Source organism: Elephantulus edwardii, unplaced genomic scaffold (genome assembly GCF_000299155.1).
Source record: "Elephantulus edwardii isolate Elephantulus edwardi_28Jun2011 unplaced genomic scaffold, EleEdw1.0 scaffold00006, whole genome shotgun sequence".
Taxonomy (NCBI): domain Eukaryota; kingdom Metazoa; phylum Chordata; class Mammalia; order Macroscelidea; family Macroscelididae; genus Elephantulus; species Elephantulus edwardii.
Genome location: NW_006399756.1, coordinates 28,517,405 through 28,533,153, shown reverse-complemented (window position 1 = coordinate 28,533,153; position 15,749 = coordinate 28,517,405). Strand labels below are relative to the sequence as shown.

The 15,749-nt window shown below is 56.8% G+C and overlaps 2 protein-coding genes across 2 annotated transcripts in view; one reads left to right on the top strand and one right to left on the bottom strand.

Moving 5' to 3' along the window:
* Positions 1 to 2,182: 2,182 nt before the first annotated feature.
* On the top strand, positions 2,183 to 9,659 carry NFKB2 (nuclear factor of kappa light polypeptide gene enhancer in B-cells 2 (p49/p100)). Its single transcript, XM_006880183.1, has 25 exons — positions 2,183 to 2,338; positions 2,411 to 2,527; positions 3,176 to 3,328; positions 3,390 to 3,629; positions 3,982 to 4,063; positions 4,181 to 4,221; positions 4,471 to 4,569; positions 4,644 to 4,795; positions 5,047 to 5,153; positions 5,239 to 5,397; positions 5,689 to 5,793; positions 5,920 to 6,005; positions 6,084 to 6,222; positions 6,426 to 6,554; positions 6,672 to 6,869; positions 6,955 to 7,096; positions 7,420 to 7,534; positions 7,625 to 7,832; positions 7,995 to 8,164; positions 8,266 to 8,368; positions 8,492 to 8,643; positions 8,778 to 8,847; positions 9,045 to 9,217; positions 9,325 to 9,436; positions 9,535 to 9,659. Exons 1-25 carry the CDS (start codon positions 2,183 to 2,185, stop codon positions 9,657 to 9,659), a joined length of 3,333 nt encoding a protein of 1,110 aa, XP_006880245.1.
* Positions 9,660 to 9,877: 218 nt separating this feature from the next.
* The window catches only part of PSD (pleckstrin and Sec7 domain containing), a 15,008-nt gene continuing 9,136 nt past the window's right edge, over positions 9,878 to 15,749 (bottom strand). The window contains exons 11-17 of the mRNA XM_006879984.1: positions 13,884 to 13,927; positions 12,217 to 12,407; positions 12,066 to 12,136; positions 11,790 to 11,947; positions 11,499 to 11,643; positions 11,150 to 11,293; positions 9,878 to 10,700 (exon numbers count right to left, since the gene is read on the bottom strand). Of these exons, the coding sequence (XP_006880046.1) occupies positions 10,476 to 10,700; positions 11,150 to 11,293; positions 11,499 to 11,643; positions 11,790 to 11,947; positions 12,066 to 12,136; positions 12,217 to 12,407; positions 13,884 to 13,927 (978 nt within the window). The 3' untranslated portion in view covers positions 9,878 to 10,475. The remainder of the gene's footprint in view (positions 10,701 to 11,149; positions 11,294 to 11,498; positions 11,644 to 11,789; positions 11,948 to 12,065; positions 12,137 to 12,216; positions 12,408 to 13,883; positions 13,928 to 15,749) is intronic.

Below are 15,749 nucleotides of genomic sequence, written 5' to 3'. Positions count from 1 at the left end.
GGCCTTGCCTGGGGTGGGGGCTCGCCTCCGGGGTGCCCACTCCCTACTGGGACCCCCCCTCGTGGGCCCACCACTTGTACATGTCACCAAGTGCCTTCGACACAACCTGTCCCTTGCCTGCCACTGTGTGAATCCACGGCAGGGACCATTCCCCAGGACGGCCACCCACAGCCCCCCCCCCCACGCCCCATGTAAATACGTCCATTTCTAAGGCAGGGCCGGCGGGCAGCCGCCCCAGCCCTCCTCACCCTCACTTGTACAATGTTCTTTTCAAAGGTACTTGGATAATAACAAAATAAAACATTTGTAAACCTTAAAAAAAAAAAAGAAACATAAATGCAGGCTATACAATGGGTTTCACCTGATGGTGTGCATAGGAATCAGATCAATTACATCTGTGCAAAGAATCTCTGGAGAAGCTCAATATAAACTGTGAGAAATAGGAAGTGATCACCAACTACTCATATGCAAGTTCAAGCTGAAGCTAAGGAAAATTAAATCCACAAGAACCAAAATTTAACCTTGGGTCTATCCCACCTGAATTTCAGAACTATCTCAGGAACAGGTTTGAGGCCTTGAACATTAATGAGCAAAGACCAGAGGAGCTGTGGGAGGATATCAAGAATATCAACCAGGAAGAATGCAAAAGGTCATTACAAAGGCAGAGGAGGAAGAAAAGACCAAGATGGATGTCAGAAGAAACTCTGAATATTGCACTAAAAATTATATTATCGTATAACAATTTATAATTTATTACAGGCTGCTCCGTGGAGACAAGGATTCTGAAGCTTCGTCTGACATACTATGTACATGTTACAAGGAGGGACCAGTCCTTGGAGAGGGACATCATGCCCGGGAGGGTGGAGGGACAGCACAGGAGAGGAAGAACCTTTATGACGTGGACTGATTCAGTGATTGGGGTAATAGGGGTGGGTATGTCGGAGACAGTGAAATTGGCACAGGATAGAGCAGGGTTTAGGGCTGTTGTACACAGGTCACTATGAGTCACAGGCGACTCGACTAGCACATAACAACAACAACAACATTAAGTACCTTAAGCTGGCACATTTCAAGTGCGGGCAAGATGAAGAGAGAGAAATGGCCTCAATGAAAGGCCCCAAGAGTCCCCTTTTACTCAGCACCAATGTAGGACATCAGGTCAGGAAAGACCTGAAACAGGCCCTGTTCTTACCCCAGCATCAGAGCGAGGACTCCAGGAAGGGAGGTTGCTAAAAAAAAAAAAAAAAAGAGCTTTTATACCAACCAGAGACCCTCATGGATAGCTATGAAGTCAGTGCTTTGAAATACTGCCTTGACCCCGCTGCCACTTATGTGCTCAAGCAGACAGGAAGATGTGTTTGTCTATAGTGAATAAGTTAAAACCTGGGCTTTGGATACCTCTTCAATTCTAACATTCCAGATTATATTCGAGGGGGGAAGCCGAAGTCTTCCAGATAAATATCCATTCCCCTACCGTGGATGAAATGGACTGACTGACTCAGTGACTGGAGCAATGGGGGGGGGGGGGCTGTAGATGTGTCAGAGACAATGAATGAGGTTGGCTCAAGATAGAGCAGGGTTCATATAATATAGTCGCTATGAATCACAAGTGACTCGACGGTACATAACAACAAAAACTTGCTGCACAGAACTCCCAACTCGAAAAAGCCAGGTCCCATGTGAAGCTGACATTTAGTTAAACGTTAGATTCCAGGGGCCGTGAGGCGCGAAGGCTAAGAAAAGAGGGCGGGGGGTTCGGAGCCTCCTTGTGCCTCGGGTGCGGAGAGGCCCGCCAGAGGGCGCCCCGGGACCGAGGATCAGCTCTCCCCCCCACCCCCCCAACTCTTTCCGGAAGCGGGGCCGGATCCGGGAGGAGGGAAACAGAGAGTCGGGGCCGGAGGCTTCCCCTTGAGGCTCCCCAGCTTCGGATGCGGTCAAGCAAACATTAGGTGCAGAAGGAGCTGGGGCAGGCCTGGGCGGGCGAGGACACCGGGCCGTGCCCTCGGCCTGGGCTGGTGCTCGGCCAGCAGGTCCCGCCTCGGGCCAATCCTGGGCCAGAACCTCCGCTCGAGGGACGGTCCAAACCGACCTCCACGGGTCTGCCCTCTTAAGGGAGCTCCAGAGTCGCTCCCGATTGGACGCGCGAGCCCAAGAGTTAAACTTTCAGCCAATGAAAAAGAGCATGGGGTGTGACGTGCGGAAACGTCACGGGAATTCCCCCCTTGGGGGAGCGGATAAGGGACTTTCCCTGGTCGGAACCCCGCAAGCTGGATCCGTGTCGAGACCCAGCCTAAGCGGGTCGGGCCAGGAGCGAAGCGGGAACGGAGCCGCAGCCGCGGTGAGTGGCCGCGTTCAGATCCTGGGTGGCTGGGACTCGAGGAAGGGCTAGTGGAGGGCCCTTCACTGATAGCCCTCGGCCGGACCGGAGCGGGCCATCGAATTTGACAAAGGGATGCAGTGCGACAACCGGGAACCCAGACCCCGACACCCACCTGCACGAAGGCCGGCGGACCCCAGCAGCGTTCGTGTACTGGGACCCGGACACACAAGTGCACATGCAGGGGCGCTCTCCCCGCACCGGTGCTGGGACCCACCCCCTTCCCGCACAGGCCCCACCTGTGCCGTACACTTGGAGACTTGCACCCACAGAGGAGCTTTAGGGACGCTCACCTGCGCACAGTCACTTGCACACACGTGTTGACATCGTGCACACACAACATGCACCAAGGCGCACAGGCCGAAACACATTTGTGTACCTGTGGTGAAGACACACACGGATTACACACAGTTATGGGGTTGGAGTGGGGCGCGTCTCCTGAGCACTCCGAGCCTAGGCAGTATAGGAATCAATGGTCGGCCACTGAGATGTTCCGGGGAGAGGGCAGAAGAACCCATCCTAAGGAGACACCTTCCGCTGTGGTCCCCAGAGTTCCGTTCTAGGGGCAGAACACTGGGGGCCCCGCTGGGAAGAACCCCGCCTACAGAGAGGAGGCCTCCCTACGGCAGGAATGTCCCCCCAAAAGCCCCCGGGGTGAATCAGCCGTGGCCTCCCTCCTGGCAGAAAATCCCAAGATTGCTCCAGGCCGGGGAGGGGAGGGGGCCAGCAGGTGGTCGTGGCCCCAGACTGCGAGGCTCCCTCGTGACAGACCACCACCCCCCCCCCCCCCCCCCCCAGTCCCCGGCGCCGGCCTTAGAGGACTTCCACGGCCGAGGTCCCCTCCAGCTGGGGATGAGGCTGCAGGACTCCCGGGCCTGCGGCCCCTCCCGCCGCGGGAGCGGGGCAGTGACGTCATTTCCAGGCCCGCCCCCTCCGGCCCCGCCCCCCCTGGTATTTTCGGGACTTTCCTGAGCTGCTCTAACTTTCCTGTCCCTTCCCCGGCCCTGCCCAGCTCCGGATCTCGCCCGCCACACTCGGACGGGCGGCTGGCGGAGATCGGACCCTCCCCCAAACCTGGAGCCCCCTTCTCCCGCCCACCCCCGGCCTGATCCGTCTCTTCTCGCTGCCCGCCTCCCCCCAAGTCGCGCACCTGAAACTCTGGGGAGTAGAACCCGGCTGGAGCTGCAGACAGAGCCGGGCCCTGCCCAGAGACATGGACAGTTGCTACGACCAAATGAGTCGCTACGACCAAGTGAGTCACGCCACCTGGCCAGGACGCGAGCCGGCGACCTCCTTGCCTGCTTGCGTGTCACTGGATCGCCCTCCCTCCATTACACCTGTCTGCTTTTCCGCTGATCTCAGCCTGCCCTACATCTCTCTGCTGTCGCCTTGACCTGCCCTATTCCCAGATCTCACAGTGCCTGCCCGGAGGCTCCTCTTGGCCACGCTCTGCCTGCCTGGCGTTCTGCAAACTCTGCTTTCTCAGGGGTCCGGGGAGGTGGAGGGAGGAGTGGTTACAGAGGTTTAGAGTTAGAGGCAGAAGGCTGTGGGAGTGGCTCTGAATCTACTGATCTGACTCCCCCCTAATCTATATCTCCAACAAGGCTCTAGATCGTTTCATTGACTATGATGATTTCAAACTCAATTCTTCCATTGTGGAGTCCAAGGAGCCGGCCCCAGAAACAGGTCAGCAAGCCCCCTCACTTCCCTGTTGTTGGTGAGGGAGCAGGGAGGGAGGGCCATGTGCCCTTTGCCTGGGGGATGGGTTAGTGGAGCCTGACAGCCAGGCCTCTCTGTCCCCAGCTGATGGTCCCTACCTGGTGATTGTGGAGCAACCCAAGCAGGTGAGTGAGCAGAAGCTATGGTGTGGGGTGGTTGTAGCTTTAGGGGACAGCTGGTCATTGTAGCTCGGCGACCATGTGAATGACCACCCGGGAGGTCACTGCAGGTGGGGTCTGTTGACAGCTGCTGGTCACAGTGGTTTAGTTGTGGTTCACTGTGCAGCTGGTTATTATGGTTACTGCTGGCCAGAGGTGTGGCTGCCTGGGGTGGTCTTTCCTGTTCATAATGTCACTCTAACCATGAACCTTCAGCGAGGCTTCAGATTTCGCTATGGCTGTGAAGGACCCTCCCATGGAGGACTGCCAGGTGCCTCCAGTGAGAAAGGCCGGAAGACCTATCCCACAGTCAAGGTGAACCAGAAGGGCTGGAGGGTGGGTTCATGGACAGGTCAAGAAGCATCACTGACAATCCTTGCCCCTCCCAGATCTGCAATTACGAGGGACCAGCCAAGATCGAGGTGGACCTGGTAACACACAGCGACCCACCTCGCGCTCATGCCCACAGCCTGGTGGGCAAGCAGTGCTCAGAGCTGGGGGTCTGCACTGTGTCTGTGGGGCCCAAGGACATGACTGCTCAGTAGGTGTTCTTTACCCCTGACTCCCCCTAGGGTACCCCCTCACTACCTGCCAGTCCTGGCCCCTAGCCCACTTCTGTGAGCTTAGCATGTTACCAAGAGGGGAGATTTTAGTTGGCCCCAGATCCTAGAGGAAAAGATTTCCAGAGGAAAGCTTCCTGCAGAAGTAGGGCCTAGAGAGGCTGAGGCTGAGCCCTGGAGGTAGGGAGGGTGCACTGGCAAAGGACTCTGAGGCCTTCTCTCCATTCCTCAGGTTTAACAACCTGGGAGTCTTACATGTGACCAAGAAGAACATGATGGAGATCATGACGCAGAAACTTCAGAGGCAGAGACTCCGTTCCAGGCCCCAGGGCCTTACAGGTGAGAGATGGGGACAGAGAAGTAATGGGAAATGGTCATGGAGAAGAAAGAGTCCTGGTGTCACACACATGTGCCCACTCCCCAGATGCTGAGCGGCGGGAGCTGGAGCAAGAGGCCAAAGAGCTAAAGAAAGTGATGGATCTGAGTATTGTGAGGCTGCGCTTCTCTGCCTTTCTCCGAGCCAGCGACGGCTCCTTCTCCTTGCCCCTGAAGCCGGTCATCTCCCACCCCATCCATGACAGCAGTGAGTTTCCTGACCATTGAGGGGCCAGGCCTCGGTGGCCAAGGGAGCACAGGGCATTACCATGGGTGGAAGCAGATACGCCTGGGTTTCAACTTGGCCGTGATACATGGTTAAAACCAGCTAAGTGATGTTGAACAAGTTATTTCTCCCCTGAGGCTCACTCTCATCTTTTGTAAATGGGGATATGAGGCCTTTTATCTCTTAGGGTTGTTCAGTTAAGTAATATGAACTGTCTCTGTGTAGGGCCATGGCTATTATATCATCTCATCTAACCAGTACCCTGTCTCCTAGAGTCTCCTGGAGCCTCAAACCTGAAGATTTCTCGAATGGACAAGACAGCTGGCTCTGTGCGAGGAGGAGATGAGGTTTACCTGCTTTGTGACAAAGTGCAGAAAGGTGAGGCTAGAACCCTGGTTGGAAGCTCTAGATACTGAGTGTCAAGACTAGGACCCAGGACCAGGGAGGCAGAGCCCCCTGGAGTTTCCACTTGGAGCTGTGGCCAGGCTTTTGTTTTCTCTTTAGATGATATTGAGGTTCGTTTCTATGAGGATGATGAAAATGGATGGCAGGCCTTTGGGGACTTCTCTCCCACAGATGTTCATAAACAGGTACAGAGGGGCCGGGGCCAGGACATTGGGGTATCGGAGGCAAAGGTCTCATTGATCCCCTGTATGTCCTCTTCGCAGTATGCTATTGTGTTCCGGACACCCCCCTATCACAAGATGAAGATTGAGCGCCCAGTTACTGTGTTCCTGCAATTGAAACGCAAGCGTGGAGGGGATGTCTCCGACTCCAAACAGTTCACCTATTACCCACTGGTGGAAGGTAGAGCCGGGTTGTGGACCCCAGAAGTTAGTAGGATCCACTAACCTGGGGTTTGACCAGATGGTTCTAAGAACTGGATTGAGGACCCCAGAAGCCAAGTCAAGGGTGGGAGGGTTCAGCTTTTTGAGGAAGAACCCTTACCAAACTTGGGGGATCTGGCCCTTGGGTTGAGTCTTTAACATTCCATTTCCCTCTGTCCTCAGACAAGGAGGAGGTGCAGCGGAAGAGACGAAAGGCCTTGCCCACCTTCTCCCAGCCCTTTGGGGGTGGCTCCCACATGGGTGGAGGCTCTGGAGGCCCTGCTGGGGGTTATGGAGGAGCTGGAGGAGGAGGTGAGGGAATGACGGTGGTGGGAACGGAGGTGCTGGTGGAAGGAGAGGATGATGGGGCCAAGGCGGTCTGGAGCCCTGTCTAGTGCCTCTTGCCCACAACCCTGCCCGTACCCACAGGTAGCAGCCTGGGCTTTTTTCCCTCCTCCGTGGTCTACAACCCCTACTCGTCCGGCGCAGCCCAAATGGGCTGCTATCCCGGAGGCGGGGGCGGGGCACAGATGGGCTCCTCGGTGCCTGGCGCTGATGCCAAGGAGGAACCAGTCGACCCGAGCGCGGCCCAGAGTGAGCCTCCAGCCCCGGAGATGCTTGCGCGAGGTACGCCTCCTGAACACAGGGCCACAGGGTGGGGATCCCGGAGTGCCCATGGTCCGCGCCCACCCCACGCCCCTTGTGCCCCCAGCCCGCGAATACAATGCGCGCCTGTTCGGCCTGGCGCAGCGCAGCGCCCGAGCCCTGCTGGACTACGGCGTCACCGCGGACGCGCGCTCGCTGCTGGCAGGACAGCGCCACCTGCTGACCGCGCAGGATGAGAACGGAGACACGTAGGCCGCCTGGAGGGCAGGGGGGCCTGGAGGGATGGGGCTCCCCAAGGTGCACTGTAGCGGGAGGAGGAGCGAAAAGGTGCCTGATGTCTCTGAACTTCAGATTTGGTGGTTCCGAAAGAGTCCAATAATAGTAGTTGTCTACCTTTAAAAGGGCTTGGGATTAAATTTACATACAGCGATGTCCTTGGGAACGATCTGGGTTGGACAGACTCCATCCTGGGAAATGTAGGAAGTAATGGAGTAGAGGACACTCTTAGAGTAGAGGACACTCTTGAGTAGCTGGACTGCTAGACCGAAGCCTAAGCCTTCCCCCTCCCCAGGCCACTGCACCTAGCCATCATCCACGGGCAGACAAACGTCATTGAACAGATAGCCCACGTGATCTATCATGTCCCACACCTTGGCATTGTCAACCTCACCAACAACCTCCATCAGGTGAGAGGCACCTACTGATGAGGGAAGTTGCTGTTGAAGGATCAGTGTTCTAGCAGAAGTAGGCCTGGCTCACCCTTCCTTCACCCCCAGACGCCCTTGCACCTGGCAGTGATCACTGGGCAGACCAGCGTGGTGAGCTTCCTGCTGCAGGTGGGTGCAGACCCCACACTGCTGGATCGGCATGGGGACTCCGCCATGCACCTTGCACTGAGGGCTGGTGCCCCTGACCTGCTGCGGGCACTGCTTCGGAGTGGGGGTCCAGCCGTGCCCCATTTACTGCACATGCCAGACTTTGAGGGTGAGTTTCCACTTGATCTGGGTCAGAAGAATAGGGCCAGAGACCAGAGACAATATCTGGTGACCTCTCAGTGGGACATGAAGTGTCAAGGCTTGCTGATCAAGGATGGCTTGGGGGCCAATTTGGGGTCACAGTTGCTGACTTAGTATTGGGCATCCCTAGGGCTGTACCCAGTACACCTGGCAGTCCGTGCCCGCAGCCCCGAGTGCTTGGATCTACTGGTGGCTGACGGAGCAGAGGTGGAGGCTGCAGAGCGACAGGGAGGCCGAACAGCCCTGCATCTGGCCACAGAGATGGAGGAGCTGGGGCTGGTCACCCATCTGGTCACCAAAGTAAGGACAAATCAATGATGTGAGAAGGTGGGACGTAACAGAGGGGGTAGGGTCAAGGGTTGTGGAACGACCAGTGACATCCTTGCCCTTTTACTCCATAGCTTGGCGCCAATGTGAACGCCCGTACCTTTGCTGGGAACACACCCCTCCACCTGGCAGCCGGCCTGGGATCCCCAACCCTCACCCGCCTCCTTCTAAAAGCTGGTCAGTTTCATCCTCAGGGGCATATGAGCAGAGTGAGACAGGAGGAGTCCTTTCTAGAACCCCTGCTCGGCAGTCACTAATGTGGACCTCAGGTCTCCTCCCCATGACCACCTCCATCTCTAGGTGCTGACATCCATGCAGAAAATGAGGAACCCCTTTGCCCACTGCCTTCACCCCCAACGTCTGGTAGTGACTCAGATTCTGAGGGACTGGAGAGGGACACACGAAGCAGCTTCCGGGGCCACACACCTCTTGACCTCACTCGAAGCACCAAAGTAAGCTAGCCTGGGCCTGATGACCAGGGGATAGTGCACTGGGCTTGGGGCTGGGGCCCAGAGTATCTGGATTACAGGGTACTTGGGCTTCCAGACTTGGTGGGAGGTGATGAAAGCTGATGCTGTCTCCCCAGGTGAAAACCTTACTACTAAATGCTGCTCAGGACACCATGGAGCCTCCCTTGACCCCTCCCAGCCCAGCAGGTGAGTGGCCCATCAGCACCTGACCCCACGGCCTTCCTTCCACATGGAGCTTTCTTCTCCCCCTCTGTTCCCTCCTCCATTGCCACAGTAGCCTTTTCTGCCTCCTCTTTCAGATAACCATGGAGCAGAGCAGATATCAGAGTGTCTAAACCTTTGTCCATTTCTGAGGTAATTGAGCTTATGTGTGTTACCCTCAGGACCAGGGCTGTCACTTGGAGATGCGGCCTTGCAGAACCTGGAGCAGCTGCTGGATGGGCCAGGAGCCCAGGGCAGCTGGGCAGAACTGGCAGAACGCCTGGGGCTTCGCAGTCTGGTGGACACGTACCGAAAGACAGCCTCCCCTAGTGGCAGCCTCCTGCGCAGTTACGAGGTGAGCCCCCAGCTCCTCTCCAACCCCCAGGTTCCTTCTTCCAATCCCAGATGTTTCCTTGGCCTCCTAACCATAATTCAGACCTCAAGCCCCATTTTTCTCCTCAGCTAGCTGGAGGGGACTTGGCAGGTCTACTGGATGCTCTGTCTGACATGGGCCTAGAAGAAGGAGTGAGGCTGCTGAGGGGTCCAGAGCCCCGAGATAAGCTGCCCAGCACAGGTAAGGGGCTCTGCCTAAGTGAGGGAAAGGTCTGGGGTTGTTGGGGTAGGATGCCTAATGCCCTAACTGTCCTCTGTTCCCTTCTTCCCTCCCCATAGCAGAAGTGAAGGAAGATAGTGCTTATGGGAGCCAGTCAGTGGAACAGGAGGCAGAGAAGCTGGGCCCACCCCCTGAGCCACCAGGTGGGCTTTGCCATGGACACCCCCAGCCTCAGGTGCACTGACCTGCTGCCCCCACCCTGGGTACCCTCTGTACAGCATCCCCACTTGTTCCAATTCTTATTTAACACCCTAGCCCATCCCTCATTTGAGGCAAATAAAAGAGGGCTTAGTACCCTCCCTGGTTTATGGCAATCCCTGATGTGACCCTGGTCCCTAGAACTAGCTTCTTGCCCCGGCATCATGTCAGGCCCTGAAGAGAGGAAAGGAAGAGGCCCAGCCAGCAAGTCCAGAGCAGATTTAATGGGGGTGGAGGCTGTACAAAGGGCAGGGCCCACTGCAGAGGGCAAGCCAGACTGTGCTACCGGCCTGCACACAGGGGCCTCACAGGCCAGGGGCCTCGGCCTGGACGCCCTTTTCTCCACCTCTGGAAACTGAGAGTGAGCCCTTGGGGAGGAAGGAAGAAAAACCAGCTTAGCCCCAACTCCTGGCCTCTGTCTCAGCCAGGCCCCAGGCAGAGGGGAATTGCTGGTGTCGGGGTGGGGTGGTCTCAGCAGAAAGCAGAAACATCGTCAGCCCTTCCCCACAAAAGGAAAAAAAAAAGCTTCAAAAATCCAGGGGCCCTGGGCCCTGGCCCCTCCCACCCCCACCCCCCCTGTACGAAAAAGTGCAAAACATTATCACAAAATGGGAGTCTTGGAAGGGCCCTTAGCCCAGGCTCCTGAGGCCCATGCCCAGCCCTGCCCTGCCCCGGACACCGCGTCCGGCGCGGTAGGGCCCTGGGCCCGAGACCCTCATGGGTGGCCCGAGGCCTGCCGGGCTCAGGCAGGGCCACTTCATGCAGATGCCCAGCGGGCACCACCACCCACCCTCCAACCAACTCAGGGCTTCCGCCGCCCACTCCCTGCCCGAGGCTCTGAGCCTTGGCGCTGGATCCGGGGCTGGCTGGTCATATTGGGCTGCAGGGAGGGACTGGAGTGAGAGGGGGGGACTCCGTCCTCCTCGCTCCTGGCCTGGGCCAGTGCTGCCTCCACCACATCCAGCTCCTCGCTGCCTGCCTTCAGCTTGACCCGAAGCAGTGCTGCGTATGTTCCATAGCGGGATTTCTGAGGCAGAGAGGCAGCTGTGAGAAACTGCTTCCACCCTCTCCCCTCCCACTCCCGCCTGGGCCCCTGAGTCCAAGTACTGACAGGGACATGGAAGAGGTTTGCTGCCTCTGGAGCCCCAAGGCCCCCAAGGACTGTGAGGTGATCCTCTCTGGCCTCTCTCCTGGCTTCCAATTTTTACAGCAAATATTTCTTGAGCCTTTGACCAGGGTTGGGGGACCTAAGCCCTTGGCACCTCATCTCACTTCATACTCCCTCATGGGTATGAAATGGTACCACTGTTCTACAGAAGGAAACTAAGGTTAGACTGACCCACAGTCACCCAGCTGGTCTCACTCCTAGATGTATTCCCTTTACCACCAGTCTGAATTTGGGGAAAGGAGGGGTGGGCACACAGAAGTCTCAATGAAGGGGACAGGGGCCACAGAGGTGCCTGGGTAGAGGCTCACCTCAAACTCCAGATAGGCCTCCTTCTGCTGCTGTTCTTCAGCCTCCTTGCCTCGGGTCTTCTTGCCCAAATGGGCAGCTCGATGCTCCCGCAGTTCGCTTGCCATGGCCTTCAGCTTGGCCTCATGGGTCCGCACTTGCTCCTCCTAGTGGCCAGGGAGGGCACAATCAAGGGCACTGATAGTACCTTTGTGCAATTGGGGGAAAACATCATCATCACTCACACACACACACACACACACACACACACACACACACACCCCACATGTTTACATAATCTTGAAAACAACCTTAAATGTGGACCTGCACCTCTCAACTCCACCTGCACCAGGTCAACAGAGGAGGAGCTACCTGGGAGAGGCGGGTGGCAGCGCTAGGCAGCAGAGGGCGGCTGAACTTCTTCTGGGAGCTGACAGCAGCTGGGAAGGGGGGTGCCGAGAACATGGCTGCCACCACGTTGATGCGCGTGATCCAGGACTGCATCTGTTCCAGGCTCCTGCAGGACAGCAGAGCCACTTAGGAACTGGGCCTGGGGTTCCTGCCCAGGGACGCTAGTCCTGTTTTAAGGTGCAGCCAGAGAGGAAACAAAGCTATCCAGGGACCAGGGAGGGGTGTGAGGGTGGGAAGAAGGCGAGCACTCACGGGGCCTGGAAGAGGAAGACGCGCCAGTCAGCTGTGCGCAGGTAGAAGACATGAGGCCTCTTGCTGTAGTCGTTGGCACGGGTGGCCAGTGCGTGGTGGATGCTGATGGCGTTCTTGAGCTCTGCCTCCGACAGGGACTTCCCAGGCTGGTACTCCTCCTGTGAGGATGCCCGTCTTGTCCTGGCCCTAGTCTGCCCAGCCTGGCCCAGTCCACCAGCACTTCCCAGAGGCAGCTCAGCGTCACCCCTCAGGCCTTCCCACCCACCAGCCCCGCACCTTCTGCAGGTAGAGGATCATGCCCTTGAGGATCCCGTGGAAGCTCTTCCAGCCTCTTTTGCCCCGAGGTGCTGGGAGAACAGAGACAGGTCAGGGGTCTGGGGCAGGTCCAGTCCCATCCATCCCCCCAGTCCCACCACAGGCCACATACTCTTCCTGCAGTCAGGGTCTGCGTGCACCTTTCGCACCAGGGGCCCGTGCTTGTAGACGGAGGCCCCAGGCTCAGGAGTCAGGTCCAGGAAAGGGCTGGAGCCGCTGCCACTGCCCCCGCTGACCCTCTTGATGACCTTTGGGTTGGGGTCGGCCAATTCGGACAGAGATCGCCTCAGCTCCTCCTCGTCTCTGCAGGTGTGATCACCTCAGAGGGGGCCAGGAGCCACAATCCCCCTCAGCCCTGGATTCTGCCTCAGAGGGTATAGCTTCTTGCCACCTGAGCTTCCTGAAGTCATATCTCCAGCCTCCCTGGGTCTACCCTGGGGTATAGCTCTTTCTTGCCACCTCCCTCCCCCAGAGCATGGCTCTTAAAGGCAATATGTCTCACCCCTCAAATGAAAACAGATCTAGTATTCCTGAGGATAAGGCAGTGCCTTCCCTCATGTGTAACCGGCCCCATTATTACCATTCTGCATCCTTCACTAACCCTCATTTGTTTCACCAGTCTAACTCACAGATCAGTCTAACTCTGCTCTCTCAACCACACATAACAGCAACCTTTATTCAGAATTTGCTGGCTAAATACATGGTGGTAGAAGTTGGAAGAAGTAAATTCCCAGTGCATCCTGACACATAGGTTCTGCCAAATATCAAAAAGAATTGACTGTATCCTGTCACTTTCTTGCTCAAGAACCCTCAGTAGCTCCCTATTGCCTCCTTCATGGAGATGACACTTCATTTTAGAGTCTGGCTCCTCCTCTCCACCAATGCCTCCTTTTTCTTTCTACCCTTAATTCCAGCCTGGCCTGCTGCATCCTGTCTCCCCACTCCCAACTCATTCCAGTCATTACACCTTTGCCTCCCAAGTGCCTATTTCCCTTTTCTCTACCATCAAGTCAATCATCCTTGCAGCCTCCCAGGATCCTGAGCCCTGCCAATCGGGGAGCTCCTAACTAAACTGAGCAGTGGCACACTTCTCAGCACGCATTCACTCTCTAATTGCTCTGGAGTCAATTCTGACTCCACTGGATTTCCAAGGCTGTAAATCACTCCTGAGGAAACTGCCCTGAGGAGCTGCTGGTGCAGTCAAGTACCTGACGACCTGTGGTTACCAGCTCAACTCTTCTATGGAGGACGCTACCTGGAGGATGCTACCAGAACTCCCCGAGTTCCCAGCAAATGCCAACAAATGAGAGTGACCATCAACTTTCATGTGAGGGACCCCTGTTCCTACTGGAGTCTCCAAGACAAGTGGCCTCCTCTCACACTGGACTCCCAAGATTATGCTGTGCCTCTCTGGACTCCCTAGGACTTAAGGATGGGGGACGCTCCCTCTGTTGGCCAGGGCTCTACCTGTAGATACCAATGTTCTCCCACTGGGTTGCTGAGGGAGTGCCTTTTTTTGTTTCACCATCACTTCTCCAGGCTAGCTAACAGTGTCCGCCCACCTTAGCCCAGCTTGTCATAACAACCCAGCTAGAGACAAGAGGCAGAATCCCAAGTCCAGGCAGGCATCTCCAAAGAAGGAAGTCCAACAGCCTCACTGCCTCTCATGGCCTCCTATCCTCCTTCCCTTCCCCCATGGTTCCAGAACTTGTGGGGCCTACCTCCCCCTAGCCACTCACCCTGCCCCATCCCTGTTCCACCACCCAGCCCTGAACTTACATGGCCCACTGCAACTTCTCATTCTTGATGGAGCTGTACAAGGCCTGGGAAGGAAGGAACAAATCAGAGGGGCTGGGTCAATCCTGGGGGGCTGGAGGAGCACCAGAGCTGAGTCTCAGGGACAGGCCAGAACTAGGGGAAGTGGGGAGGTGATATGTGATGACACCGAATAGAACACAGGCTCTGGAACAGGGAGTTCTAGGACCTGGGCCCAGTTCCACCACTTTAGCTACATGAGTTGGGGCAAGTGTTCACATGGAGGAACAAACTTGGTAACAGATTTAACCGAGGTCAGACACTTTGCACAGGGCTTTCTGGCACATGGCAGATGCACAGTAAGTGGCAGCTGCTCTTATTATCCTTATCATTGCTGTTGTTAAGGGGACTAGCCCACTGGAGAACAAAGTCCTAGAGGAATGGCAAAGAACAGCGGGAGAAGCTTTCCTCCCTCCGCCATGTGTCTGGCCCTGTTCTACAGACACAGCCCACACACAGCATATGGGGAAACTGAGGCCCAGGAAAGGGACTCACTCTGTCACTTCCTCCCTTGTTTAAATCAAGAGTATAATAATGGAAAATTCATTGCCTTTGCTCCCAGTCCCAAGACAGGCTGAATCCCTTCTTCCTCAACACAGATGGCCTCCTAGGCCAGTCATTCATGCCAGCATGGTTCACCCACCCTGCTTGCTCAGACCTTTCACGTGACTTGAGAATGAGCCCCAGTGCAAAAGGCTTCCACCCCAAACTCTGAGTCTGCTCCTGAACCAGTCAAGTCCCCTCTGTGGTGACAGCCTGGAGAAACTTTAGAGGACCCTGGATGTAGTCACAGGTGGGGCTGGGCTCCAGGAAAGGTGCAGAAGGCCTTTCTTTATACACCTCTCTACACTCATGGGTCCACAGTGGTGCCTCCCATTGTGGGGGCGCTTCACCAGCCTGTCTGAGTGGGTGTGTCCCCAGCATGTGTGTGTCAGGCTGAATGTGTGGCGTGTGATGCTGCCTGCGTGAACTGGGTGCAGTGGTGACGTCTGCGTCTTCCCGGTAATGGGACACAGCCCCCTGTGCCCTGCACACCACAGCCTCTGACTCTCACTGCCCATAGCCATGCCTGGTCACCAGGCCAGCTAGTGATCACATACACACACACATCCTGCCGGTGGTGGGTGCACACACAGCACCACCCAAGCCTGTACATACACAACCCTCCTATCACGACCCAGACCCCAGGCCTCACTCTCCCACTTTCTGGTCAGGAAACCACTAAGACCCAGTTTGCAACCCTTGTCTGCAGGCTTCCAGTCCATCCTCCTGTCTCCTCTCAGACCCCTTTGGCATATAGCCTCACCTTGGTATGCCCTGCACTCCAAGAGTGAACCCTATGTCATGCCCACCCCCATCTACAAGACTCCCATCCTCATCAAAAACCTCTTGGCTTCCGGAGGCCCAGTTTGGTCCACCGCCAGCCCCAGTCAGTGCCATCTGAGGCTGCCTAGGAGCTCTATCGTGATGGACTCCTCCCTCAACCCCCTAGCTCCACAGATACCTCCTCAGCCCATGACACTGGTGCCTCCCTCAGGTTACTACTACCCCATAGTCGATCCCCCGAACTGGCGTGGGCCGCGACCATAACACCCTCACCGCCTTCTTCTTCTTGCGGCTCTGCAGGCGGCTGACCACCAGGTCGGTGTAGAGCACTGGCTTGAGGCTGCGCGAGCGCTGCGGCCAGCCGTAGCACAGGGTCTCCGCGCCGCGGTGGGTGCGCCCGTAGCGCACGGAGCACAGCGAGCGCGAGCGCAGCCGCCCGGCGCTGCTGTGGATGCTGTTGACGCCGATCATGCTGGCCCGGCCGGCCCGCCGTGGCCCCCAGCC

What these genes read in the sequence shown, in the direction of transcription:
- NFKB2 (XM_006880183.1), top strand. Translation starts at nt 2,183, where the DNA reads ATGGGGTGTGACGTGCGGAAACGTCACGGGAATTCCCCCCTTGGGGGA. An exon ending in CAGGATGAGAACGGAGACAC is followed by an intron (nt 7,097 to 7,419) that starts GTAGGCCGCCTG and finishes CCCCCTCCCCAG; the next exon opens with GCCACTGCACCTAGCCATCA. An exon ending in TCACCCATCTGGTCACCAAA is followed by an intron (nt 8,165 to 8,265) that starts GTAAGGACAAAT and finishes TTTACTCCATAG; the next exon opens with CTTGGCGCCAATGTGAACGC.